Source organism: Balaenoptera musculus, chromosome 11 (genome assembly GCF_009873245.2).
Source record: "Balaenoptera musculus isolate JJ_BM4_2016_0621 chromosome 11, mBalMus1.pri.v3, whole genome shotgun sequence".
Lineage (NCBI taxonomy): Eukaryota > Metazoa > Chordata > Mammalia > Artiodactyla > Balaenopteridae > Balaenoptera > Balaenoptera musculus.
The window spans coordinates 63,982,806-64,009,143 of record NC_045795.1 but is presented as its reverse complement, the minus strand read 5'-3'; the positions used below and the strand labels follow the sequence as shown (position 1 = coordinate 64,009,143).

The 26,338-nt window shown below is 53.0% G+C and overlaps 2 protein-coding genes across 7 annotated transcripts in view; one reads left to right on the top strand and one right to left on the bottom strand.

The window, feature by feature from the left end:
• Nucleotides 1-21,292, top strand: part of MAP4 (microtubule associated protein 4) — a 108,265-nt gene extending 86,973 nt beyond the window's left edge. Inside the window, 11 exon segments of the mRNA XM_036867881.1 lie at nt 2,026-2,132; nt 2,932-3,147; nt 6,536-6,737; nt 7,311-7,370; nt 7,491-7,783; nt 9,228-9,341; nt 11,145-11,237; nt 15,080-15,161; nt 16,639-16,751; nt 19,088-19,168; nt 19,170-21,292. Coding sequence (XP_036723776.1) covers nt 2,026-2,132; nt 2,932-3,147; nt 6,536-6,737; nt 7,311-7,370; nt 7,491-7,783; nt 9,228-9,341; nt 11,145-11,237; nt 15,080-15,161; nt 16,639-16,751; nt 19,088-19,168; nt 19,170-19,235 — 1,427 coding nt within the window. The 3' untranslated portion in view covers nt 19,236-21,292.
• Nucleotides 19,755-26,338, bottom strand: part of DHX30 (DExH-box helicase 30) — a 33,029-nt gene continuing 26,445 nt past the window's right edge. For all 6 annotated transcript variants that reach the window (XM_036867875.1, XM_036867879.1, XM_036867877.1 and 3 more), the window contains 13 exons: nt 26,077-26,229; nt 24,934-25,770; nt 24,592-24,667; nt 24,402-24,506; nt 23,965-24,140; nt 23,561-23,767; nt 23,396-23,477; nt 23,132-23,325; nt 22,851-23,010; nt 22,579-22,736; nt 22,383-22,486; nt 22,166-22,305; nt 19,755-22,060 (listed from right to left, as the gene is read on the bottom strand). In XM_036867875.1, coding sequence (XP_036723770.1) covers nt 21,807-22,060; nt 22,166-22,305; nt 22,383-22,486; nt 22,579-22,736; nt 22,851-23,010; nt 23,132-23,325; nt 23,396-23,477; nt 23,561-23,767; nt 23,965-24,140; nt 24,402-24,506; nt 24,592-24,667; nt 24,934-25,770; nt 26,077-26,229 — 2,646 coding nt within the window. In that variant the 3' untranslated portion in view covers nt 19,755-21,806. The remainder of the gene's footprint in view (nt 22,061-22,165; nt 22,306-22,382; nt 22,487-22,578; nt 22,737-22,850; nt 23,011-23,131; nt 23,326-23,395; nt 23,478-23,560; nt 23,768-23,964; nt 24,141-24,401; nt 24,507-24,591; nt 24,668-24,933; nt 25,771-26,076; nt 26,230-26,338) is intronic.

Genomic DNA, 26,338 nt, shown 5'->3' with positions numbered 1-26,338 from the left:
TGTGTGATTCCACTTATATAATATTCTTGAAATAATATTTTAGAGATGGCAAGCAGATTAATAGCTGCCAGAGATTAAGGGATTGGAAAGGCAGAGGGAGTGGGGTGGCTATAAAAAAAAAAAAGGGTAACATGAGGGAGCTCTGTGGTGATGGAACAATTAATGTGTTTTGATTCTTAGTAGTGGTTACATAAAGCTACACATGTGATAAAATGTCATAGAACTGCTTACATACCTGCACAGCTGCATGTGCGTGCGCACACACACACACACACACACACACACACACACACAAATGAATGCATGTAAAACTGGAAAAGTCTGATAAGCTCTCTGGATTGTACCAATATCAGTTTCCCGGTGTACTTTAGTTATGCAGGGTGTCATTGGGGGAGACTGGGTAAAGGGTACACAGAACCTCCCTGTACATTTCTTTGTAACTTCCTCTGAATCTTTACTTCAAAACAAGCAGTTTTAAAATAAAGCCTCCTAACTCTCCCTAGTTTTGTGCCTGGTCCTCCACCCCATCCCAAAATTAAGTCACCATTGTTTTGTTTCATCATCGTTCTTCCAAAGACTTTTAAAAAATGCATGTACAAGTGTATTGTCTTTTCTAGACAATGGTTTCATGTTATACCTACTGTTCTGTGCCTTGCTTTTCTTTTCACAGAGTAGAGATCGTTCCCTATCAGTCATGGTTTATTTTTTCAGATTCAGAGATAATATTGATACTTCTGCCATATGCTTTAACCAGTTTTCAGTTAACAGACTTCTGGGTTCAGTCCTTTGCTTTTAGAAACAATGCTCTGGTAAAAGACCATACACATTTGCTATTTTGCAGGTATGTGAATATATCTCTAAGATAAATTTCCAGAAATTGTAATTCTGGATTAGAATTTATCTGCACTTGTAATTTTCAGAGATACTGCTAGACTGCCCTGCATCTGATTTGTACCATTTCACACACTTCCCAGCAGTGTATGTCCTCACATTATCCCCAGCAGCTACTTTGAGATTTTAGGACTTTTTGACAATATGTTAGGTTAGTAATAGTATCTTTTCATATTTTCAAAAGTGATTTGTATTTCTTTTTCTGTAAACTGTGTTCATATTCTTTTGGCCATTTTTCCTGTTCATTTTCTTTTTGGCCTTTATGGGAGTTGGTTGATTTGTAGGAGTAGTTTATGTATAATAAGCTCTGTGTCTTTGATGTGAGGTTCAGTACTTTTTTCCTGTTTATCATTTGCCTTTTGACTTTTCGTATTGTTTTTTGGGGCACTTGGAAACTTTTTATTTTTCTGTAGTCCAACTTATCTTTTGTGACTTCTAGATTTTGTGCCAGTTAGAAAGTTGTTCCCCACACCCAGGTTATAAATTTCATGGTATTTTAGTGCTTTCTGGTACAGCCCTACTGAAATCTGGAGTCACCTCCCAGTGGTGCTGCTGGGCGTAGCCTTAGGCTGTAGACTTTATTTCTGGCCCTGGATCTGATTTCATGGGTCTCCTCGGCCTTGTTGGAAATCTGGGTCACTGCTAGAACCAGATCAAGTTCATCTCACATCCTCCATAAAGTGGTGCTTTACAGGGAAAGGAAGGAAGGGGAGGACATTGGATGATCTTCTGGCTCTTATCCCATCTCTCAGCAACCTTTATTCCAAGAGATAAACTCTAGTAGAAGTGGTTTTTGTCCCCTATGTGCTCTGGGAGTTAGTGGTTGGGTGACAGAACCCCTTTGCCGGTCTCCAGGGAAGGGAAACCAAACTTCAAGGGCCATTTCCTTCCACTGATCATTCGTGCAAATCCTAGTTAAGTTGCTTCTCCACAGGGACAGGCTGCTTGAATCTCTGGAGTCTAAAACTGTCCTTTGTCACAGTGAGGGGGACTTGGGAGTCTTGTCTACTTTCAGCAGCATAGCTCTGGATTTTCTCAGAATGGAGTGCTAGTTAGTGGTGTGTCTCTGCAAAGACTTGCATTTTCTCAATGGGTGTGAAAAACATTTGCTTAGCATAACTTTTCCCCCTTTAGGAATAGCCAAACTAGAAGAAGGACGGCTTACTGGGAGTGTGACCGGAAATGACATCACCGCCCCTCCAAACAAGGAGCTCCCACCAAGCCCAGAGAAGAAAACAAAGGTAGGTGCCAGAATGGTGGGTTGTCTTCTGCTGTACTTTTTTAAAACTATCTTCTGCTTATTATTGCTTGAATCATGCAAATGAAATTTCTTTTTTCTGAGCTATTATGAGTCCTTCCTCAAGTTTGGACATGCTTAGAAAATATTTTATATTCCCATTTTACCGTGGTGGCCTAACTCAATCCTTTAAATCTTTGCTTTTGACCGTATTATCTTGAATATCTGTTCTGTAGATGTTGTTTCTGCTTCCCTTAACAACAATAATAAAGGGAATTACAGAATTATTCAGAAATCCATTCTGAAGTCTCTGTTAATGAAAAAGGAGCACAGATTTTTAAGGTGGATCATAGCTCCAGACATTTATTGGTACTTATTGCAAAGTACAAATGCCACATTTTAGTGTGGGCTTAAAACAGGTTGTTGATATTGCCTCATAGAGGTGCAGATAATAAATAGCCTAATCACCTGCTGGTGACTTTCTTCACAGAATTATTGCAGGCTTCAAAAGTTAGTTAATTGTTTAAAGTTATTACTGAATTTAAATCTTCAGGTGCCAAACTGCTGGAATTTGTGACACTGTCATTAAGAAACAATTCCCAGTTTTCTTTATCTGCATCCTGATGTCTTTCCACTATTTACTGAGCTCAGAAGAAAGGAGTGCAAATTTTCAGTTGCATCTATCCTCATTGCTTATAATTTTACTTTGAATTGTGCAATTTATACTTTTTTTTTAATTTGTTTTTATTCTGTCTGTGTGTTTGATGTTGGCCTTTAAAAAAAAACAACAAATCAACTTAAAGCCTTTGGCCACCACTCAACCTGCAAAGACTTCAACATCGAAAGCCAAAACACAGCCCACTTCTCTCCCTAAGCAGCCAGCTCCCACCACCTTTGGTGGGTTGAATAAAAAACCCATGAGCCTTGCTTCAGGCTCAGCACCGGCTGCCCCACCCAAACGCCCAGCTGCTGCCACTGCCAGGCCTTCCACCTTACCTTCAAAAGACGGGAAGCCCAAGGTAAGTAGTCACCTGAGCACCGTGCCAGGGAAAAGTTTTCCCCTCCGAGCGTCAGGTAGTCAGGCTCTGTTGCTTCCAGATATGGAAGCAGGCTGGTGGACGGGGAAAGGAAAGGGCAAAGGGGGAAGGGTAACTCAGATCATTTTGGGAGCTCTTGATGCAGCCATGAAATTCGATGGCCTGTTTTCCTTTGTGCCTTTTCTGCCCTGGCTGGAGGCACTCTTGCCTCTGCTCTGGCTCCTCCTTTCTCCCAGCTCCTCCTCACTCTTTGTCTATTTACATACTGGTTAACCACTTTCCCCACTCCACATGCCAATCATATACTCATTTTTGGTGTAATTCCGCCATCAAATTCCCAGTCAAATTCAATTCTTTGTCTTTCTTCTTAATCATCCTGCAGAAGTGAATTTCCTCCATTAGTTGATTAGTGATTAGCTCTTCCAGCTTATCTTCCAGCAGATTCCAGCATCAGGTGGTAACTTACTTTGCTTTTGGTATTAGGCTACCTCTCACCGGGCTCCTTCTGCAGTTTTTCAGTTTTCCGGGTCACCCACACATTATTGCTTAGAAACTGGTCAGTTTGGAAAAGCAGTAGCTTCACAGGATTGTTCTTGGAGGAGAGGGTGGGTAGAATCTGTGACTGCCTTTTCTAACATCTTGTTTTCTTTGAGGAGGGTCTTTAGGTCAGCCTGATATTACTCTTTAAAATCATGATGAGGAATAGTTTACCATGTTAAAATGTCAGTGTTTTCATTTAATCTTGTAAAGAAAACTGGTGGAGCCTAGGAATCGTAGGCTAGGTTGAAACCCTGGCCAAGAAACTGAGAAATCCTAATATAGACTAGGAATTATAAAATCTCATGAAGCTTTCTGATCCTCATTTACCCAGTTGACACTGCTTTTCTTGATGTTTAGAAAACAATTTATTTGAATAAGAGGGCGGAGGGAAGGTGGCTGGAGCCGTGACAGCAGCTCCTCCCTGACACTTTCTTAGCAGCAAATCCTGGGGGAGACAGAGGAGGCCATGGGAAGGAGGGGGTGCTGTCTAGTGAAGTTCACTCTGTAATAATAACAAAAATGAAGCATACTGTAGTGGTTTCTTTATAGACATTAACTCTTTTAATTCTCTCTCTCAACAACCCATAATGTGGATCTTAGTATCCTCATTTCAGAGCTCAGTTAAATAACCTTTCTGTAGTCCAGTGCTAATAAGCGGCAGAGCCCGTATTTGAACTTGGGTCTAACTCCAACGCTGGTGCGCAGGGCCTCTATCAACACTCTTGTTTCCTGTCTTTTTGCCATGCAGCTTTTAGACAGCATTTTGAGATACTGCTGACCTGAAGAGGTGATGTGCCTCATAATGATTACCGTTGTTTATCTTTTAGATAAGAAACAGATGGAAACATTTTGAGAGATGGATAAAAACTAAAGCCTAATGAAATTTGTTTTTTTCCTTATTTGGTAGAAAGATTTATAGGAGCAAACAAAGGGGAAAAAACTATTCAGAAAAAACAAGATCTGTGATTCTGGCAGAGGAGAAAATATAATTGAGAAAACAGGAGAGTGACTCCAACTCTGAGAGCAGGCTGGTTCTGCAGCCTGCTGAGGCCAAAAGCCTGACGTCTAAAGAACATCACGTCCTTTAGAGATTTCTATCTCAAGCAACTTTTTTCTAACTTATTTTATTATTATTACTCTTACTAGCAAAATATAAGACCCCACCCGATTATTCTGACTCACAGTATTGAAAATTTGAAGGAGACCCCAGAGAGCATCTGGTTTAATCTTTACATTTTAGAGCAAACAGAGCAGGAGTCCCTCTGCACAGACTCCCATGTCATGCTCGGGACAGAGCTGGTAGCTGGACCTTCCCCTGGTTCCAACCTTAGGGTTCTTTACACCATGCTTGGGCCCTTCATTTGTAGGAATGGTCATTACCCTGCATTTGCAGGGTTAGATTTTATTTAAATGGCTGCCAGCCCTTAATTTCTGAGATCCTCCTTAGCTGATTTTCCATTTAAGCAATATCCTGCTTGTCTCCACCAACATATTACCCTCTGTGTGGCCATTTCTCTTGGAGTACAAGAGCTGGATCCCCTTTGTCTGTGGTTTGGCTTACTCTCTTGAGTAACATGGTATATTTGCTTATCAAAACAGTCTGTTCATTGCCTATTCCTGTAGAAACCAGGCTGTATTGATTCCTTCCCTTCCTTGATAGTGACTGCATGCCCAGCCTCCATGGAAGAGGAGCTAGAGTGACCCAGATGGCCTGTGTCTGCACTTGAGAGGCTTTTCCCTTTTGCTTTCAGTCAGAGCTGTGGCATCGGCCTGCTCATTCCCTCTGTTGGTCAGGCCTGCACCCTCCACTGCCCCTTCTCATTGTCCCTGTGCTCTTACAGAATCCTCATCCTCCCGTCCCTAACGTCACTTATTATCAAAGCTGGTCCATAGCGATCCTTTGTTCCAGCCTCCTTTGTCCAGATGAGGAAATAAAGCCCAGAGAGGCTCAGTGATTTGCCCAAGATCACACTGTGAGTTGGGGGCCTGCCTGGGGCTGGAGCTTAGACCTGACTGATTTGGCCAATGCAGTTTCCAGCTGCAGCTGCATCCTGTTCAGAATTCACTGGGTGCATCTTAGCCAAAAGAATGGCTGAATTTGGGCTTCCTTGGTGGCGCAGTGGTTGAGAATCCGCCTGCCAATGCAGGGGACACGGGTTCGAACCCTGGTCTGGGAGGATCCCACATGTCGCGGAGCGACTGGGCCCGTGAGCCACAACCACTGAGCCTGCGCGTCTGGAGCCTGTGCTCCGCAACAAGAGAGGCCGCGGCAGTGAGAGGCCCGCGCACCGCGATGAAGAGTGGCCCCCGCTCTCTGCAACTGGAGAAAGCCCTCGCACAGAAACGAAGACCCAACACAGCCATAAATTTAAAAAAATAATAATAATAATAATTAAACTCTCTCCTCAAAAAAAAAAAGAATGGCTGAATTTGACTGAACATTTTAAGTTTTTTGTTTTGTTTATGTATTTGTCTGATCTCTGGTCAAATATTAATACCTTAAATACATAAGTATTTAATGCAGTGGATCCTGAGGCAGACGTAGTTTGTGGTGTGGTATATTTTCAGGGCTGTTCATTCTCACTGGTTCAGGTTGGATTGAGGTGGTTTGACTCCCTGTTTCCTGATCCCCGATTACATGGCACCCTACATGGCCATTTCCCATGTTGTGTGGACTTTGATCGTATAGCCACATACATTTCCTATCAGTGGGTGCCAAACCCACAGTACCCCTGCTTTCTGGCATAAGCGTATATGGAACCATCCTTTGGCATGAATTCCTCGGCCTATTGCTGACCTGCAGCTCTTATTCCCACTTTCCTATTAGCAGCCTGTTGCAGAGGCAAAGATTCCTGAGAAGCGGGCCTCACCATCCAAGCCAGCCTCACCATCCAAGCTGGCTTCTGCCCTGGCCGGTAGGCCTGGCTCCAAGAGCACCCAGACTGTTCCAAAAGCCACAGGAGCTGCCACTCTTGCCTCAGCTGGGCCAAGCAGTAGGAGCCCCTCTACACCCCTACCCAAGAGGCCCACTGGTGAGTACTGCGCTTCCCTCCCATGGGAACCAGTGGAGAGGAGGGTGGGGCCTTGGCTTTTTGCCCCAGCCATAGCGCCAGCCAGCATCACAGACAGCTGTGCAGACCTGCTTGTGCACCAGCCCTTAATGAGGTCCATTGAAAAGTGGTAGCCTCGATCCCCATGTGAGGTTAGTAGATATGTGCATCCAGAAAAATCCTGAGTGAAGGGGATTCTCATGAATTCCAAGGTAGAATTTACTATTCCTTTCTTAGTAACTCCACAGCACCCAGCACGTTGTGTTCATGGACTTTGATGATAAGAAATAGGCCATTCAAAGAAAGGCCACGTAGAAGGAAGGCATTGTCAAGACTGTAGAAAAGAGTAAGACACAGTGCTTGGCCTTGGACGCTCCATCAGGGCGTGGTCTTTACTTGGCTGTCTGATTTACTAGTTTGTTCTCAGATACTAGCACAGCCCCTGGCTCAAACAGGTTAGTAATTGTTGAATGAAAGCATGAATCTCAGTTTTGGATGAGCCATTCAGTAGGTTATTTTGTTAAACGTGATGTTAAAAAGTATACGTTTGTGCAGCAGTCAAGACTGAGGGGAAACCTGCAGACATCAAGAAGATGGCTACGAAGTCTGCACCAGGTAAGACCCCATCCCCCGCTTCATGGATCCCAGATTTAAACCCCCACCTCTTCCATGGCTTTAAGGCTCCCTTTGCTTTCTCCCCTGCACACCTGTTATCTCTCACTCCCACCTTTGCAGCTGACGTGAGTCGCCCAAAGAGCACCTCCACCAGTTCCGTGAAGAAAAGCGCCGCCGTCCCTGGGGCAGCACCCCCAGCAGGGGTGACTCCCAGCCGCGTGAAGCCCACAGCCACGCCTCCCCGGCCCTCTGGGACTCCTTCCGTGGACAAGAAGCTCACGTCAGCCAAGCCCAGCTCCTCTGCCCCAAGGCTGGGCCGCGTGGCTACCAATGCTTCTGCCCCTGATCTGAAGAATGTCCGTTCCAAGGTTGGCTCCACGGAAAACATCAAGCATCAGCCTGGAGGAGGCCGGGTGAGTCCAGGGAGCTTGGGGTCCTCGGCATGCTGGCCCCTGCTTCTTCCCCTGCCACATCTAATCACCGTTCCCAGGCATGTCCTTGCATCGGCCCAAGGGGCCCACCATGCAGGGAGCAGTCAGGACATTGGATTCAGTGTCAGGGAATTTCATCCTGGGCTCCGCCTCCCAGCAGCAGCAAGCAGGTGGCTCTGAGCTTTCTCTTTTCCTCACCTGTTCTGCATTTTGGGGTTTAGGCTTACATTTTTGGAGGCAAAAGGGTTCTGCTTTACAAATCAAACAGAGGAGGACTCTGAGCCTTGAACAGGTGAGAGACACTGGGCGGGAACCTGGTTGGTTCTGTTTCTTACCCCTGCACTGTGAACAGCAGGATAGGCAAAAGATGGACCGCCTCTTTGTTCCCGAAGCTGTGTCTTGGGTGGAGAGTCTGTCTGAACGAGGACTAGTGTCCTCTTGTGGCCAGGGTGACTTGCTGCGAGCCCCTAGCTTTCCTAAACAAAGGACCATGATAGAGTGTTGAGATGGAGAAGCATGGCTGGCCACAGCGCTTCACTTTAAGGACTTTCTGGGTGCATCCACCCCAGAATTATTTGTTAACTATTAGCAACCACGGGGATTTTATGTGTGAAAAGGTGGTGGCAAAAGTCCAAGTTCAAAGTCCCAGGAGCAGCAACCTTCTCACCTCCTGCCTCATTCTCTAGCACTTAAACCACCACCACCGGCGTGCGCCTCCCCCCCGTCCACCCGCCACTCAGGATAGGATACTTAAGTTGCTTCAATCCAGAGCTGCTAAAAAATTGAAGGGGGTCCAAAATGAAGCAGAATCCTGGTGCTGATGGAAAACTGGGATAAGGGCCCAAGAGTTGCTTCTGACAAGAGATTATGGCTCTAACATACCCAGCCAGGCATCTGGGGCTGTGGTGCTGATGGCCTGCCCGTTCCCCACCCCTGCCCATGCTCTTCTTATGTTTTCATGGTGCAAAAGTGGCAGGAGGTCTTGGTGGAGAGTTGAGTAACTCAGTCTGGTGATGAAAGTATTTTCTGTTCCAATGTACCCGAGGGTGTGACACTTCCCATCATCAGTAGTGGCTCCCTGTGACCATGGCAGCTTGCTTGGGGCATATCAGAACATGGGGCATGGGGGTGGGACATTGTGATTTGAAAACCCCAGTACACACTCAGAAGAGAATCGCTCATTTAGCCTCTTCTTCACGAACGGTGTCTTGATCTCTTCCTCGTGTCTCAAGTCTGGTCTGTAGCCCCTCTCCCTCCAGCTTGGTCTGCCCTGGCAAATCGGTGGTTTTTTTCTAGGAGCAAGGGTGACCTGCTTCTGCATGGTGGCCTGGCCTGGATGCGAGTCCCCTTCAGCCTTCTTCCCTTCTTAGTATCTGGGCTCTTGTCCTCTTGGTTTGAAATTTGCCCTCCCTTTATCTCCATCCAGGCCAAAGTAGAGAAAAAAACAGAGGCAGCTGCTCCAGCTCGAAAGCCTGAACCTAACGCAGTCACTAAAGCAGCCGGCCCAATTGGCAGTGCACAGAAACCGCCTGCTGGGAAAGTGAGTTTTATTTAGACTTTTACCTCTTGAAGGTAAAAGATGGTCAACTGTTTCTTCCAGCCTCAGTCACTTTCCCTTCTATTGCACTTTTTTCCTGTCCTTAACTAGTTTCTACTTCTCCCCGTGTTCCTTCCTCTGTGTTTGATGACTCAGGCATCAGAAAATATTCTCTATTAACCTGAAAGTTAACAGAGGTAGGAGCCCACTAGCCCTTTAGGGAATATTTATTTAGCTGGATAAAATGGATCCAAACACTTTCAGTCACTTCCTTCACTCTGACCTTGATCTGAAACACACCCATTATGTACACAAACACACACAGAGTACCCAGCTTCTTCCTCAGTAAGACATGGCACTGGTAACCTTCCAGCAATAGGAACCCTGCAGCCCCTGTGCTTCAAGTTCAGCTGAAGTCCCCTCTCAACACCTCTGGGTGTGGAGATAGCTTCATTTGTCCTGGTTCTCCAAGGACCTCTGTACTGAAAGTTAGGATGCTGATTCCCAGCGAAAACCCACTCAGCATAGGGATTGCACTGTCACCTGGATGCAGCGGGGAAATGCTAGGTTCTTTCCCCTTGTCTCCACACCCTGGAGCCAGGGCCCTCCTCTTGCCCTGGGAACCTTCTGTCCTTATCTGTGGCAGGTAGGTGGCCAGGGCAAGGACTTTGTATGGTTGGCAGGTGGGGAAGGCTGCGCCATGGTTCTTGGGAGCTTCTAGAGGTCCTGTAGGTCTCTGGTTCATTAGGAAAGTGGTTTGCTCACCAGTTACTCATCACTGATGTTGTAAAGAAGGCAAGAAACAGTTGCAGTTTCTCAGGGTAGATTTCTCTACTCTGGGGAGAACTCTTCAGTTTGGGGGCTACATCATTTGTGAGGTGCTCTAAGAAAAGGAAGGAAGGATGCTGGCAACTATTCCTTCTTGAGAAGGCTCAAAAAGAATTCTTTGTCCCAGATCTTGGATCCTGAGCCTTTGTGTTGCTCCGTTCCAGGGGGAGCCGTTTATATACAACACACTGTGCAGGTGCCCCCCCAGATTGTGCCTCACTGCAGCCCTGCCCAGAGCCTAGTCTCTTTACACATGAAACAGGGCACAGGATTGGACATCTGGAGGATTGTGGAAGGGGTTTTACCATGGAATCAAAAAGAAGACTAGACTTAAACCTCAATTGCACTGTGCTTTCTTGAGTCCTGAGACAAGTGGGCTCTGTGTGGAAGTGTGGCTTCGGCCTGTGCCCCCTGGTGCCCAGGGTTCTGCATAGCAGGTCCAGCGGCCTCTGGTGCCTTCCTTCCCATCAGCGTCAGATCTGGGCCATGAGCCAGCGGCCCCGGGCTTCTCCACGCAGCCTTTTCTTCCTAGAGCAGGTCTGGCTGCAGCGATTCCAGGCCCCAGATTTAAGGGAAGTGCCATCCTTGGGTGAGGATGTGTCCGGATGAGCAGGACCCTTGCAGAGAGGAGCGTCGGGGAGAGAGCAAGGCGGGGGTGGGCCGTGGCCGAGTGGGCATTAGGGCCACTGCTGTCTACACCCTGTGAACTGCAGCCGGCCCCCAGGAGCAATGAGGATGACCATGTAGCGCTCTGGCGACATCTTCTGTCCTTGTGTTGTTTGTTCGTGTTTTCCCTCCCTTTCCTGCTCCTTCCAGTTCCTTGGCCTGTGCTTTTCCACAGCCGTTCTGCTGAAGGTGGGGTTTTAACAGCACTCCCTGCCGCTCATCGTGGTCACGTGTGGACTCACTGCCTGCCCCGTGTCGGTTCTAACCAGCCCTCTCCCTTTGTGTTGTTTTTTCTGTTCTCTAACACTCCAGGTCCAGATAGTCTCCAAAAAAGTGAGCTACAGCCATATTCAGTCCAAGTGTGGTTCCAAGGACAATATTAAGCATGTCCCTGGAGGTGGTAATGTAAGTATGCGCTCGGGGCCGCTGGCGTCTGAGGCACCCTGGAGAGAGGGCCGCCCCGTGCTGGTGGGCGAGCGGAGTCGGGGGGACCCCGATGCTCAAATGTGTTCAGACTGAGTGTTTCTGGTGAGCCCTAAACGACAGCTGGGTGACACCCACTTAGCATCTTTTGCCCCTGTGGGTGGGAGGCCTTAGGGGTTCAGAGACCTGGTCTGAGGGACGTAGTCTGTCTCGAGTCCGCTCTTGGGGATGCAGTGGTCCTGACCTGGAGACAGATGTCCGGACTTCTCCAGAGCCCATCCTCGAGCCCTTGCTGTTGTAGAGCAGGGCGTTTGTGTTCCACATGCGCCCCCGCCTCCTGTGCCCTCACTTCATCTCTGTGACTCTGCTCTTTCTCCTCTGCTCTCCCTGCTTCCTTCCCCTGCTTTTCCTTCTGCTCTCCTTCCCCCACTGTTTCCCTTTTCCAACCCCTTCCTCCTCCTATTTCCTTTTCTTTTTGGCTCTTTCCCTCTCCCATCCAGACATCCTGTTTATCATGCTGCTACTCTGTGCCACCCTTTAGATCTGTGTTGGGGACACAGGTGACTGGAGCTCATAGGGAGGTCCTGGTCTAGGGAGAGACCGGGTAGATCACCATTGTCATCTGGCATGTGGAGAACACACTTGCATTTTCCACGTCCCTGTGACAGAGCCCTGCCCTCACCGCCTCTCCCCTCGCTTCTCTCCCACCCCAAGAGGGAGAGAGCTGCCCTGTCCTGGTCTCCCTTGGGTTCATTCAGTTCCTTCTCCTCTCTTTCCTGACCTGGATTAAGTCCCGCTCTGCTTACCTTCTTCATTTTTACGCTCTGTCCCCCTGCCCCCTCGGTGGTCATGTCATCCTGCCCATGGCTTACAGAGGGCTCGACCCTGCAGTTCTGCTGTGAGGGTGCAAACATAGAACACCTCTTTCTTCCCCCCGCACAACTCCCCTACTGCACGTCCTTCCTGGTCATCTCCCCACCACTGGCTCTTCCTGGCGTGGGTAGAAACTGCATCCTTGGCACTTGGGTGGCCGGTTCTTGGCCATCTTGGAAGTTGGCCAGAGATCTGCCATCCCAGTGTGGGAAGGCAGAGGCGGGTGAAGCTTTTAAAGGCAGTGTCTGGTTAAGGTGAGAAAGCTCCAGCCCGTGAAGGGCGCAGGTAGGCACCGGCCCTAGCTTTTCCTCTCAGGCTTTGGCCTAGATGCAAACAGAAGGTGAACAGGGATTCTGAGGGAATTGGGTTGTGTGCGTGTGTGTGTGTGTGTGTGACACAGAAATGCATTTATATATGTTGTGTGGTGTATGTCAGAGCTCTGAAAATAAGTCCTCGTTTATCTGTCACCTAGTATGGTCTTCCCACACTGCCTACACATGACTTCAAACAAGATTTTTTTGGCGAGGGAATGTACTTTTTAAAAGAGTTTTCATTTTAGGAGGTTTCCTTAAACAGCAGAGCATTAGGAAAATGCCTGTGACAGTGTTTCCAGGTGGGAAGATGAGGGTAAACAGCCTGGACTAAGGCGCTGTCGTGCCTTCCATCAGCCCCTCCATAAAGCCACCATAAATATACCTGCATGTAAGAAGGGTGGCTGCCAGCTGTACGCGTCTAACCCCATTCCCCCACAGGGCCCGCCTTCCCCCCAGAGAGAAACTCTGGGGTTACCACAGGGATTAGTGGCTTGGAACAGGATCCTGGTCAGTACTCCCCACATGTCCCCACGTACACATAAACATGCCTCTTGTTGAGAACTGAGAGGCCGTCGGGGGAGAACATAGCAGCTACTTCTGTGGCTGATCCCAGTTTAAATGTTGCAGCAGTTTTAGTTCCATTTCACCCTTGCAAGGAGGGGTGTGCATGCTAATGGGTTCTGAGACCTGTTCGCAGTGTCACTTCAGTAGCAGTATTGACACCTGCAGTGGCCTGCAGGCCAGGGGCAGATCACGTGAGCACACGGCTGGAGCGAGGTGCAGGAATGCCGGGTTGGTGGTGAACAGGCTGGTGCTGGCTGCCGGGCGTCACTGCGGGTGACTTTGGGCCCAGCACGAGAAACACACTTCCTAGGCCAGAGCAGCAGCACGTGGCTCCCTGAAGCCGAAGCCGTCAGTGGAGGCCAGTGGCTAGGGGAGCGGGTGGCGGGATCTTTTGGAAGCAGATTGTGGCTCCTCTATGTACCAGCCTGGGAAGGCAGAGCCTTGTCTCAGAGGCTTTGTTAACTCAGTGAGATGCAATTAAGCTTTTTAAAACTTTTTTATAGATATATAAATTTATTTATTTATTTATTTATTTTTGGCTGCGTTGGGTCTTCGTTGCTGTGTGCGGGCTTTCTCTAGTTGCAGCGAGCGGGGGCTACTCTTCATTGTGGTGCGTGGGCTCTAGGCCACGCAGGCTTCAGTAGTTGTGGCACGCGAGCTTCAGTACTTGTGGCTCTTAGGCTCTAGAGCACAGGCTCAGTAGTTGTGGTGCACGGGCTTACTTGCTCCGCGGCATGTGGGATCTTCTGGCCCAGGGCTTGAACCCGTGTCCCCTGCATTGACAGGCAGATTCTTAACCACTGCGCCACCAGGGAAGTCCCTAAAACTTTTAATTATAGAAATTTTCAAACATATAGAAAAGTAGAAGAAATGGTAACGTTAACTGGATGTACTTTTTTACCCAGCTTCATTTATTATCTTTGTGGCCAGTCTTATCTATAAATGCCCACCCCAGTTATTTTGAAGCCAGTTCTAGTTATATCTTTTATCTGCAAATATTCCAGTATGTAACTTTAAAAGATAAGAACTCTAATATACATATGTATATAATATAAAATCCCATAGCATGTTAAACAGGTTTGCTTAATCAGGAAACAAGTAAGGTCCGTAAGTTGTGATTGGTTGATTTGCATCTTATAATCTTAGGTTTCTCTTACTCTACAAGTTCCCTGTTCATTTTTTCTTTTTTCACGGTAATATTTTTCAAGAGTAAACTGAGTGGTTTGTCCTAGAATTTGGATTCTGCTGAGGATGTCCCCATGGTTTCACTTAACATATTCATTAGTTCCACAGTTTTCTTTAGATTGATTCAGACTCGATTTTTTTTCCCCACATTTTTGCAAGACGTTCATAGGCAGTGGTGGTGTTTCTGTCAGGAAACGTAATGTCTCACCCTTCTCGTCGTCTCGCTCCTCATGATGCTGGCGGCTGTTGATGCCCAAAACCATGAGTTCAGTGAAGGTACACTGTGGTGAGACTCTAATTCTCCTGTCCCTTCTTCATTTATTGGCTGGAATACACTATACAGCGAAACTTCCCCTCATCAACTATTCTTTTTTTGGGGACTAGGTTCAGCTGTGGCACACTGTCAACAGATGTGTGGGCTCCACAGCCTGGCAAGAGCCCAGCCGTGGCGAGTGACCTCTGTTGACTCCTCACAGGTCATCTCAGGCATGGCGCAAGATGAGCCTGTCACCTTTGCCGAGGCCACGTGGTGGCTTTAGCAGCTGCCAGATCTGTGGCTGGGAAAAGTGCATTTCCCCATGCTCCTGTTTAGGGAGAATTGCAGCCTTGTTGGAAAGATGAGCCAGAGTAGAGGCTGCTGTTTTGATGGTAGTAGGTGCGCTATAGATGATGATTGAGCACATGAAGCGATTAGCGTAGAGCTGATGCTGAGGTCCTTTCAAGAGATGGTATGAAGAAGAGATGGAGTGAGGTTAGAGCCAGGAAAGGCTTTGGAGAAGGCGGCCTCTGAGCTCGGGTTTGGAGACTATAAAGAGAGCATGGGTTTGGACCTGGCAATATACACTCTGTCTCTGAGGCAGTCATTTTTTTGTGTGTTTTTCTCCTCAGGTTCAGATTCAGAACAAGAAGGTGGACATCTCTAAGGTCTCCTCCAAGTGTGGGTCCAAGGCTAACATTAAGCACAAGCCTGGTGAGTGGTGCCTCCCTTGTCCCAGGTTTCACCCCTATGTCTCTGTCCTTCCATGAAGATTCCTGGAGCCACACACCCAGGGCACAGCAGTAGAAACAACGTAGTCCTCAGTCCCTGTCAGGGAGGGGGGATTCTGGGCACTAACCTTTTAGTTGGAGGAGGAACAGTGTGTAAGGGCTGCCATTTGCACCAGCAGCGTCTTGAGGACCTGCCGTGTGCACGGCACTGTTGACCTAGGCCTAGGGGAAAGGTGCGCTATGGGCTAAGAACCCTTCTTGGCCTCCCAGGCAAGCGTTCAGGAGCTGGTGCTGAAGGAGCTCTGGAGAGTGGTGGCCGGGCCTTGCCTGTCAGACTCAGGAGCGAAGGGTATACCCGAGCAGTGAAGCATCCACCAGCAGCTCCAGCAGGAGATAGGGAGCCATTCAATAATGCCACCTTGGCCTGCCCATGTGGATCTTGCCATTACAGCAATGCAGACTCTCCTGCCAGCAGCACAGGTGGCCTGGCACCCCCGCAGAGGCCTCTGAGCCGCTGGCAATGTTGTCTGAGCAGGGCCTGCGTTCTTGCCTCGGCTGTACCCTAAGAGCCTCGTGTGTCCTGGACCCTGGGTCGGCAGCAGATTTGGGGCAGGGCCGTATCTGTAGCGGCAGGCACACTGGCTGACAGGTCTGGTGTCTCAGAGATCAGTCGCCACGGGCCAGTTAAGGTGAAGGCAAAGAAAACTCCCTTCCCTCTCAGCAAAAAGTGTCATCCATTTTAGAAGGTGTTCTGTTTAAAAGGATCAAAACACTTTGGCCCTTAACTAACCTTCATTTTTCCTTCTATCTGGAAAATCCACTCTTGTGAGATAACCTCCTTCCCTAGTGACACTGAGTGACTTGAGGTCCAGTTTTTGCAAGGGGCCAGAAATCCAGTGGGTAGGATACCTGGAGGATTTGACAGGAAGCTAGGTGTTGAGGTTGGTGATATGAGCCAAGAGGAGATGGGAGAATGAAGAAGGGCTCAAGGGAAAGCCAAGCTGAGGGGCCGGGTGGCCAGTGACAGTGCTCTGGCCCTTGATCCCGTGGCCACACTCTGGCTGAGCTGTGAGCGTTGCCTGTGTACTGACTGCCTCCCCTCTGCTCCCGCCTCTTGCCTTCCCTTCTTTTCATGGCAGTGAGATTCAGTTAAACTGCTCACCTAGACCATACTCCATCCTGTGAGTCGGCTCACTGGTGACTTTGGGCAAGTCACTCCTCTCCTCCAGTATCAGTGCTGGCAGCTGGAAAACCAGGATTCCAGGATCCTGACCCTGACCAACAGGGTGTTTATGAGGCTGAAAGCATGTGTTCACTGTGCCTCTTCCTTTGTCCTCAGAGCAGGTCACGTTTTCCCCATTTCTATACTGGGCACATCCCAGTCCTTGGCCAGCCTCCTGGCTTTGCCTGTAGGGGTATTTCTCTGTCACCCATAGTGACCCATTTATGTTTGGTTCCAGGTGGAGGAGATGTCAAGATCGAAAGTCAGAAGCTGAACTTCAAGGAGAAGGCCCAGGCGAAGGTGGGATCCCTTGATAACGTGGGCCACCTGCCCGCAGGAGGCGCCGTGAAGGTAGTGAGTGGGTCCTGGCGGGGACACAGCTGGGGGGTGGGGTTGTGCGGCTGGAGTCTGGGTCCCAGCAGGTGGGCACCTGTCACCGCCCCTCAGTCTCTTCAGGGGTCATGTTTCACCCACACCATTGCTGTTTCCATCATCTGTCATCAGTCCTGAGCAAGGCAGGAGAGGTGAAGAGGCCCCAGCCCGGTCCCCTCTCACCTGTCCAGCTGGAGACGGAACGTTCTCCTGAGAGCCACGGCCTGCCTTTTTGAGCCCGTCTCAGCCATGTTCAGAGGGACAGGGCTGGAGTGCAGGTCCCCACAAGGCCGGGGTCTGTGTGGTACAGTTCTCGCAGCACCTCCTGAGACGGGAGTGTTCGGTACCTGCTCTGTGTCAAGCTCTGTTCCGGTCCTGGGAGCTGGATGGCGCATTTTTAGCTGCCCGTGATGGCAGGCCCGGCATCCACCCGCTCTGGAGGCCTGCGCGGCCGGGCTCTGGAGAGCACTCGGGCGGCGGGCTTCCCATCCTGGTTGGGCCTCTCCTCCCTTCCCTCCCTCTCGTCCCTTCGCACTCCTTCCACAGTACCGTGAGACCTTTTGTCTGCCAAGATGCTGTCTGTCCTTTGTTCCGTGTCATTGGGTAGCGGGGCCGTGGGGGCAGCGCCTTGCCGGCTTCCAGGCCTGAGGGTGGCTGCAGCTGGTCAGGGAAGGGTGGGCGAGGGAGAGGGGACGTGAGCAGCGCTGCGGGCCTTCCCTGCATCTGACTGCGCAGCGCGGCTCCATCCCAGCCCGCACTTCGTCCCACCCCCCTCAGTGCTCTGTTCAAGCCCAGACTAGCTCCCTCTGTCGCAGCCTCTCAGGACGTGCTCCACACCTTGTGAGGGGCCGTTCTCTGGTCAGCACCCCCCGGGCACTAACTTGGGTGTAGTCACTTGTCCCAGGCCACACGACAGGCGCACGCAGACCAGGGCTCATGCCTGGGCCTTTCTGACCGCAAGTCTTTTCTTTACTCACATCACCTCCCTTTCTTATCACTTCTGGAACTATTTTTCTAACACAGAGGCCTGTTTCTTTCACTGCTCGGATTTCTCCTGTTGTCGCCTTTGGGCGTTCCCAGCACAGGCGTGCCAGCTCGCCAGTGCCTCCCAGCAGCCCTCCCTCTTGTGCTCTGGACTCACACTGGGTGTCCACGGCCGCCTCAAGGCCTTCCTTGCCAGGCCCCCACAGTCTCCCTCACACCTCCTTGGACACCTTCTTCCCTCCTCTGTGTCCCCAGGCCCCAGAAAGGTGCCCAGCACAGAGGAGGCCTGTGTCAGGGGTGCATGAATGATGGATACACGGGCAGGGCTGCCCCAGGAATGGCCGAGAAAGCCTCTCCGAACACTCGCACGTGCAGGGAGTGCCCCGGGGTCCCTTAGGTCTGAGGTGGCGGCCTGCACCCCTCGGGAACTGGTTCAAGCTCCCGGAGCTCCCTAGCCCTAGTGGCTCCAGACCCACAATTTGAGATCATTCCTTAGCTTGTTTGCTAACAATCTGCTGTCCTAAGTGTTTTGATCTGGCATCAGCCTTGTTGAGAAGCCAGGCACCTTTCACCTCTCATGTCAGAGGCTTCACGAAGCCTTTCGTCTCCCAGAGGAGGCTCTCAGAGTGTGTCACTGGCCAGGCTGCACTGCTCTCCTGCTCCAGAGCCTGAGTTCTTACCCAGCACCCTGCCACCCAGGCCAGGAGTTGGTCTGGGGGCGGGGGCGGGGGCGGGGGGTGGGCGGCAGGGGGGGTGGCGGGGGGGCACCTGGTCTAGACTCCCAGGTGACTGTACCTTGAGCCAATGGGGAGCGGCAGCAGCGGGGGTGGGGACTGTGTGTGAAACCCACCACCATCACCATCACACGCCCTCCCCGACTGACCCTGCACTGTCTCCCCCACTGTTTCATTTGTAGACTGAGGGCGGTGGCAGCGAGGCCCCTCCGTGTCCGGGCCCCCCCGCTGGGGAGGAGCCGGCCGTCCCTGAGGCAGCGCCCGAAGCTGGCGCCCCCACTTCAGCCAGTGGCCTCAGTGGCCACACCACCCTGGCAGGGGGTGGTGACCAAAGGGAGGCCCAGACCTTGGACAGCCAGATCCAGGAGACAAGTAAGTGGCTGGGCTCGGCCTAAGGGCCAGCCAGGGGCCCTGCCACTGGCTGCAGATTGAAACTCCTTTGTTTCCTGACCAGAGTGTGGCCTGAATTTTAACGAAGGAACCTTTTATTTTCCAGGCATCTAATGATGACATTCTGGTCTCGTCTTCCGTCCCCCGTGTCCCCCCCTCTTGTCTCCCCCGTCACCCTCTCCCTTCCCTCCTCCCGTGTCACTGCAGATTGAGACCTACAGGCTGACGTTCCGGGCAAACGCCAGGGCCCGCACCGACCACGGGGCCGACATTGTCTCCCGCCCCCCTCCACTTCCCTGGCGGCCCCAGCTCAGGCACCTGGGCCCCTAGCTCCCTCTCCTGGGCTGCCCTCTAGGCCCCTCCCTCCCTCCCTCCCTCCTGCCTCACTTGCCCAGGGTGGCAGCAGCCCCGTCCCCGTGCTCCCTCCATTCCTGGCCCCAGACCCAGCTCCCTGCTTGGCTCCCGTCCTCACCATTGCGCCGCTGCTCCGCGGAGAAGGTTGGGTGGAAAGTTGGGTGGGGGAGGCTAGTTTGGGACCTCCTGGGATCTGGGTGGGGGGAGCCGGAGTCCAACCTCCTCTTTGTTCGTTTGGGTTTTTTGGACCAAACCCAAGAGAAACTGACATACGCTCCCTCCTCGCTGGTCCATCTGGAGGGAAGAGTGGAAGTGGATGTCCACGTGACGGCTGGGCGCTGACTGCGCACCCTGGAGCCTGCTAAGCCACTGCCTCTTCCTTTGACCCCACAGTGGTGCCCACCTCGCAGGTGGCGCCAGGCACCTCTTGCTGCCCTCCCCCAAGTTAGTCAGGGGCAATGCTGCCTGTCCCCGCTGCTTCCCATACCTACCTAGCTGCTGTCACACTTTATCTTTTTTTTTTTTTTTTTTTTAATAACCTGAAAACCGGTGGAGTAGTTTTGCAGGTTGAAGCCATGTCTGAATGAAAGTCGTTGGTAGGTGTTAAAGGAAACAGGGAGGGGAGATCCTGAAGCCTCCAGCTGGGAGGTGAGGCATTGGAGGCTGCCCTGTCTTGGGCAGCTCGGGGCCCTGGCCCCGGAGGTGGTGTGGGCAGGGCAGGCGCAGTGGGGGGCTGTGGGCTAGAGGGCAGGCAGGGACCGCTAGGGGCTGGTCAGAGTGTGGACTGGTGGTTCTGGCATTTTGTGTGTATGCTGCTTTTCTTTTCTAACCAAGAGGCTGGTTTTGGCATCTATGTCTGTCTCATTCCCTGGGATCTGGTGGGAGACACGGTTGGGCTGGAAAGGGCCATGGAGGTCAAATTCCTCCAAGCCTGCAACCTAGGACACTCGAGCCCTCAGTTGCCAGGGAGCCCAATGTGTTCAGAACTCATGTGGATAGTGGGGAATCAAGTCTGGAAATTAAAAAAAAATAAGTACATGAGATGACCCATCCAGGCTCCCTTGCGGCCTGACTGGAGAGGGGAGAGAGGAGAGGCGAGGCCAGCCTAAGGGGTGTGTCCTGGTTAGGCCTGGTCTTGGGATGGCTGCAATGATAAGTCCCGGGAATTGTATTGACACGAAGATTCTTATTGCACTTGTATTTTTTGTATTAAAGTTTGCATGGTTTCTAATAAAGGATTAAAACGTAACAGTTTGTAGTGAAATGGCCTGGGAGTCTCCAAGGCTTCTCCTCTGGAAGAGCATTTTCTGCAGTGCAGACTTGGCCCCTCACACTCCCCACCTTCTCCTCTGGCATCCCTTGGCGCTGAGAAGGTGGGAGCTGCTGACCTAGGATCAGATTCGAAGTCCATGTAGAGGGAGGGTGTCTGGGCTGGGCAGGTGCTCTCCCTTTCTGAGGTAGCATTTTCTCCAGGGAGGTTCGACACCATCTCCCCAGCTCCCCAAGCACATACCAAGAAATTGCAGGGGTCTTGTGGAAAAAGCGCTCCCAGGGCCAGAGACTGTCCACACAGTGCTTCAACGGCGCCAGGGACATCAGGGCATCCGTGTTTTGTCTGCAAGAAAGGGTGAGATGAAACTGGGAGGACGCAGTGGGAGGTGGGGTGCCAGATGCAGTGGGGTGACAGTGCTGGGCCTAAAGGTACCTGCACCTGTGTTGATGCTGGGGTGGACAAGCTCTCGGTCGTTTTACTCCGTTGGCCAAAGGTAGGGGTGGGAGAGGTGACCCCGGCAGAGAGCACTCTAGGGGGCGCTGGAGTGATCAGTGTTCTGAAAGGTGGTTTGGTCACAGCTCCCTTGAAGGGTCCCACAAGCCAGAGAAGCTGAGAAGGCCGCCCTGACAGGTGGGACCAGAGGCCGTGTGTGCTGTGTTCTATTCTGCAGCCGTTGGGGCTGGAACGTTTCTGTACTTCCCCATTTGCTTATGGCTCAGCCGTTAACCATGTCCATCTGTGATTGTTGTTGCGATTTCCAGAACAAATAAAGCTCGTATGTCCCACCACGCAGGCCCTGTCTTCTGTATACGTCCTGGTTGTCTACGTCTTCAGCATCCGAGGCCCCCAGAGCCCCCAGCTTGTCCCCTCGCATCGAGGGACTGGGGTGCAGCGTGCAGTCTGTGAATCTGTGGCTGTGACCAAAGGTTAAGGCTGCTTGTGGAACTTCTCCCTCCCCCGTTTGCCTGGGTTAGGAGGTGGCAGCCAGCCAGAGAGGATCCACGCTGCGGGCCCTGCCGCACGCGCAAGGACACTGCCTCCCACCGCGGCTGTGACAAAGACGACTAGACTGGGCCAAGCAGCACAAGCCAAGAACCGCATGAGTGGTTCAAGCTCCTGAGGGGTGGGTTCTAAGCCCCTTGCTCTCCTAAGAAAGACTTTGGGGCCCTCCCTTCTGAGCCTTCACTCTTCCTCTTGGTTTGGGGAGCCCCAGCGGATAGCGATGCTCACAAGGGATAAATAGAACTTTATTTTAAATAAACATTTGCACTCTGTACATGGCCCCAGCGGAGACGGGGCTTAGTCGTCAGCTGTCTTGCGCACGTCAAAGCTGCCACAGGGCCCGCGCAGCAGCTCTGCCAGCAGCGCAAGCAGCTGCCCGTGCTCCTCCTGCACGCAGGGCGGCAGTGCAGCCAGCTCGCTGCGCAGGCTCCGCTCCACCATGCGGCCCAGGGCCCGGCGCAGCTCCCGCAGCAGCCGCACGGTGCGTGAGTCGCCCTCCAGCCGCAGCAGGTCGCTGTCACTAAGGGAGATGGTGGCCCGGCGCCCATCATCTAGAGGAAGGGAAAGACGCGGGGAGCCCGGGTGAGTGAAGCCAGACCCCTGAGGAGACAGAGCAGCCGGAGGAGCGGTGGAGCGGGGGGTGTACAGGTACCCACCACGGATGTGGACGTCCCCGTCGGTCAGTAGCAGCACAGCTAGTGGGTGCACCTGGGAGGAGTCCCGGACAAAGACGCTGCCATTGGACTTGACAGCCATGAAATACGTCAGCCATCGGCTCCGTAGCCGTGTGGCCTCCCTAGGGAACAAAGAGCTGGGTGAGGCCCCCCTGCTCAACCACCCCAGCTGCCCTGCCCCAGCCTGACAGTCCCCCACCTGTTAATGGTCGACTTGTGCAGCAAGATGTTGCCGGATTTGGTCCTATACGTGACACTGTTGGGCTTGAATTTGCCCTGCCGGGTCACCTTGCCCTGCCTCACCTGCAAGGATGAAGGAAAAGGTGGGTGGGTTGAGCAAGGAGCTGGGATGGAAAGAGAGGTCACGGCCTGGGGCCCCCTCCCCGAGGCAGCACCTGGATGAGGTTGGGGTAGAGACCCGCCATCAGCACACCCTTCACCAGCTCCTCCTCCTCACTGTACTCGTTGCACTGGGCAGAGGCCAGGGTGCAGTCCGAGGGCTTCCCCACCAGGAAAGCCTCATAAATGTTCTCTGAGAACTGCTTGATGAGTCCTGGGGAGGCAAAGTCAGGGTGAACCTAGGGCCCCTGGTTCACAGCTCACTGTGCACCGGCCCAGTGCGAGTGGGAAGGGTGGAGGGGCTCAGGGCAGCTCGGGACCCGCTGACCGTGGATGAAGCGCAGGCTGGGCGCATAGAGCAGGTTTTCCTCCAGGTAGTTCTCACGAGAGCTGCGGTCCTGCCAGCGCAGCACCTCCTCCCAGCCGGACACAGCCCGCACGAACGCCAGGTGGTCACTGCCACTGTCGTGGCTCAACAGTGCCTTCACCTGGGAGGGGAGGAGGGTGCCAGGGTCACAGGGCAGGGACCACAGGAAGCCACCTCGGGACCGAAGGGAGCGGAGGGCCGGAAGGGAGAGCAGAGGGCCACGCAAAGGCACTGGGTCTGACCTTGTCCACCTCCGCCCGGTTCTGCAGGCTGCTGCTGAAGGGGTCCCGGGTGAGGCAGGAAACGACCACTAGCAGCGGGTGCAGGCAACGGAAGATGGCAGCCAACACTATGGCCTTGGCCAGCCGTGGGTCAGTGGAGATGTGGGCCAGGCGCTGCCCCAGAGTGGTCAGGTACTCCCGCTGGTCCAGCACCCCTGCAAGTTCAGCTGTCAGTCCCGCCCCTGACGGCCATTCCGCAGCCCGGCCCAGCCCTGCACCACTCACCGATCTCCTGGAGCAAGATCACAGCCTCGTCCACCGCCTTGATGTTTGGACTGTCCACGGCCTTGGAGAGGAACTCCACTGCCTACAGCATGAACAAGGCGGAGCCCGTTAGCCCGCACCCCACCTGCACCTTCCCAGGGCCCACCCCGCCCACCTCTGCCACACCGTCTTCTCTGGCATGTGGATCTTGGCTTGCAGCACCAGGTTCTCGAGGGGCGTGCGCAGGATCTCCGGCACCTGGAAAGGGGCCATCTTCTCCAGCCGGCTCCGCGGGAAGAGGTGGTAGGCAAAGCCTGACTGGCAGCGGCCCGCCCGGCCCCGGCGCTGGATCACGTTGGCTCGTGACACCCACACGGTCTCCAGGCAGGACACCTGGGGGAGGGGGCAGGTGAGCAGCCACACAGACCACACGCCTTCCTCCATGCTCCCCTGTGCCTGGCCTTCACCTCACTCAGCTCCTCAACTGCCCCCCACAGCAGGGACACTGAGATCCCAGAGGTGTGGCCTTCTCCAGACACACAGGCCCAGGGTAGATCTGGGCTGGGGCGGGGCCAGGAGATGGGTGCCACCTTGGTCTTCAGGTCGTAGCGTTCCTCCTTGTGCAGACCGCTGTCCACCACGTGCACAATGTCATTGATTGTGATGGAGGTCTCAGCGATGTTGGTGGCCAAGACAATCTTGCGCACCCCAACGGGAGGCTGCTGGAATATGGCCTTCTGGTCCATCATGGGGATGTTGGAGTGCACTGGTGGGCAGCAAGAACACAATGGTCACGGGCACTGCTCCAGCCAAAACCTCCCCATATGAGGGCAGGCAAGGATTTTGACCCTATTTTGATGAAACTGAAGTCCAGATCAGTAATATGCCCAGTAGAGGTCACAAAGCCAGCAAAAAACTAGTGCAGCCTGTTAAGAAACCCAAGGCCCTGAGCCCCAGGTGAGTCACTCCCCAAGACAGAGGGCAAGCCTGGTGTCGGGGGCCACCGTCCTTGCGCACACGCTCTCACCTGGCAGGATGAGGTACTTGCTCTCATGCATGCCCAGGGCCTCCTGGAGGCGTTGCTGCACTCCTTTGATCTCCTGCCACCCAGGCAGGAAGCAGAGGATCCCACCTGTAAAGGGCCCTGTAGGCATGAGCTAGCGGCTCCCGGCAGATGGAGAGCAGGGGGGGCACGGGACAGAGAAGAAAGCACCCACCTGGTTCCCCGCGGGCATCAATGTGCAGAACCAGATCAGTCACGAGGTCCAAATCGAGAGCGCATTCATCCTCAGACTGGGGTGGGGGAAGAGAGGCCAGTCACAGCCCCGGGGCCAGGGGTCGTGCACAGGACACGGCCAGCCACCGCACACGGCCAGCCACCGCGACTTGGTGAGGTCAAGGCACGTGACACATCACCTCCAACCCTCACCACACCCTTGTCAAGCAGGCCTGATCATTCCCATTTCTAGCAAGGAAACCAAGGCTTGGGAAGGAGGAGGGGAATCCATGGAGAAAAGGCCAGGAGCCGTGGGCAGGACGGGGCGGGCGTATCCCCTCACCTCGTGGTGCCGATGCCGGTGTGGGTACTGGTGCTTGCCCAGCTTGGCCAGGATATCCTCCAGGTAGTGCTCCTTGACAGGGTACATGAAGCCAGGCACCTTGATGACAGGGCAGCCACCAAAGTAGCGGGAGAAGCGCTCGTTATCGCCTGTGGCACTCATGAGCACCAGCCGCAGGGCCGGGTTGAGCCGCTGCAGGCCCTTGAGCAGAATCAGCAGGAAGTCCGTATTCACGTCCCGCTCGTGCACCTCGTCCACGATGACGTGGCTCACGCCCTCCAGGCTGGGGTTGCTCTGCAGCTTCCGTAGCAGGATGCCCACTGTACAGAAGAGCAGAGCCCCGCCTCGGGTTGGAGGCTTGCTTTCCAACCGCACCTGGAAGCCCACGTTCCGGCGCAGGGAGGGGCCCAGTTCGTGGCTGACCCGCTGTGCCACGGACACAGCCGAGATGCGGCGCGGCTGAGTGATGATCACGTTGCAGCGAGCACCTCGGCCCTCGGTCACGTAGCGCTCCAGCAGCAGCTGGGGGATGCGCGTGGTCTTCCCACAGCCCGTGTCCCCGGCGATGACCACCACCGGGTGCTGCTCGATGGCACTGAGGATGGTGTCCCGATGAGGGTCCACAGGGAGCTGGGGGGCCTCCTGCCAGACCGGCCCTCGCCGCCGCCACAGCTCCAGCAGGCTCTGGCTCAGACGCAGCTCCTCTGTTTCTGACAGGGGCACGTAGGGCTTGCCTGTGATAGGGTCACCCAGCGGCCCCGAGTCCTTGCCCAAAGGCAAGATGTCATCACTCTGCAGCCGGAGCTCTGGGGAGATCCATGAACTGTCCATGGGGTACTGGGGGACGGGAGAGGCAAACAAAATGGTGAAGAGAAATACCTTCTTCTCATTTACCCACAGCCAGCCAGACCCTCCACACAATTCACCTTGGCCAGAGGCTATGGCCCACCCACTGGGCAGAACTCAGTCCTCAACTGCCCTGGGACCCTCGTGGGCAAGACGGGACTGCTCAGGGCAAGGGTGCACCCAGGCTCCATCCCCAGTGGGGAAAGCGGGGAGTCACTACCACCTGCTGCAGGTGAAAGCTTTTGGTATGGGTAGATGAAGGCGGGCAGGTAAGGAGGAATGTGGGGCTTCTCTTACGTGGTTCAGGAAAGTCTCTATCTTGCGGAGGATGGGTTCAGGCACCTGGATGGTACACGGCCGGCGCTGGGTCTCACCCAGCTCGCGCAAGGAGGCCAGGTTATACATGGCGTGGGTGAGCGGCTCGTTGTTCCGGTCCACCAGGCCCAGGCTCTGCAGAGGGGACACGGGCGGCTGGTCTATGCCTGTCTCCCCAGAACTGGCCCAGACCTGCTCAGGAGCTTGAGAGAAGTCGTGCAGAGCAACCTCTTTTCTAAGACAT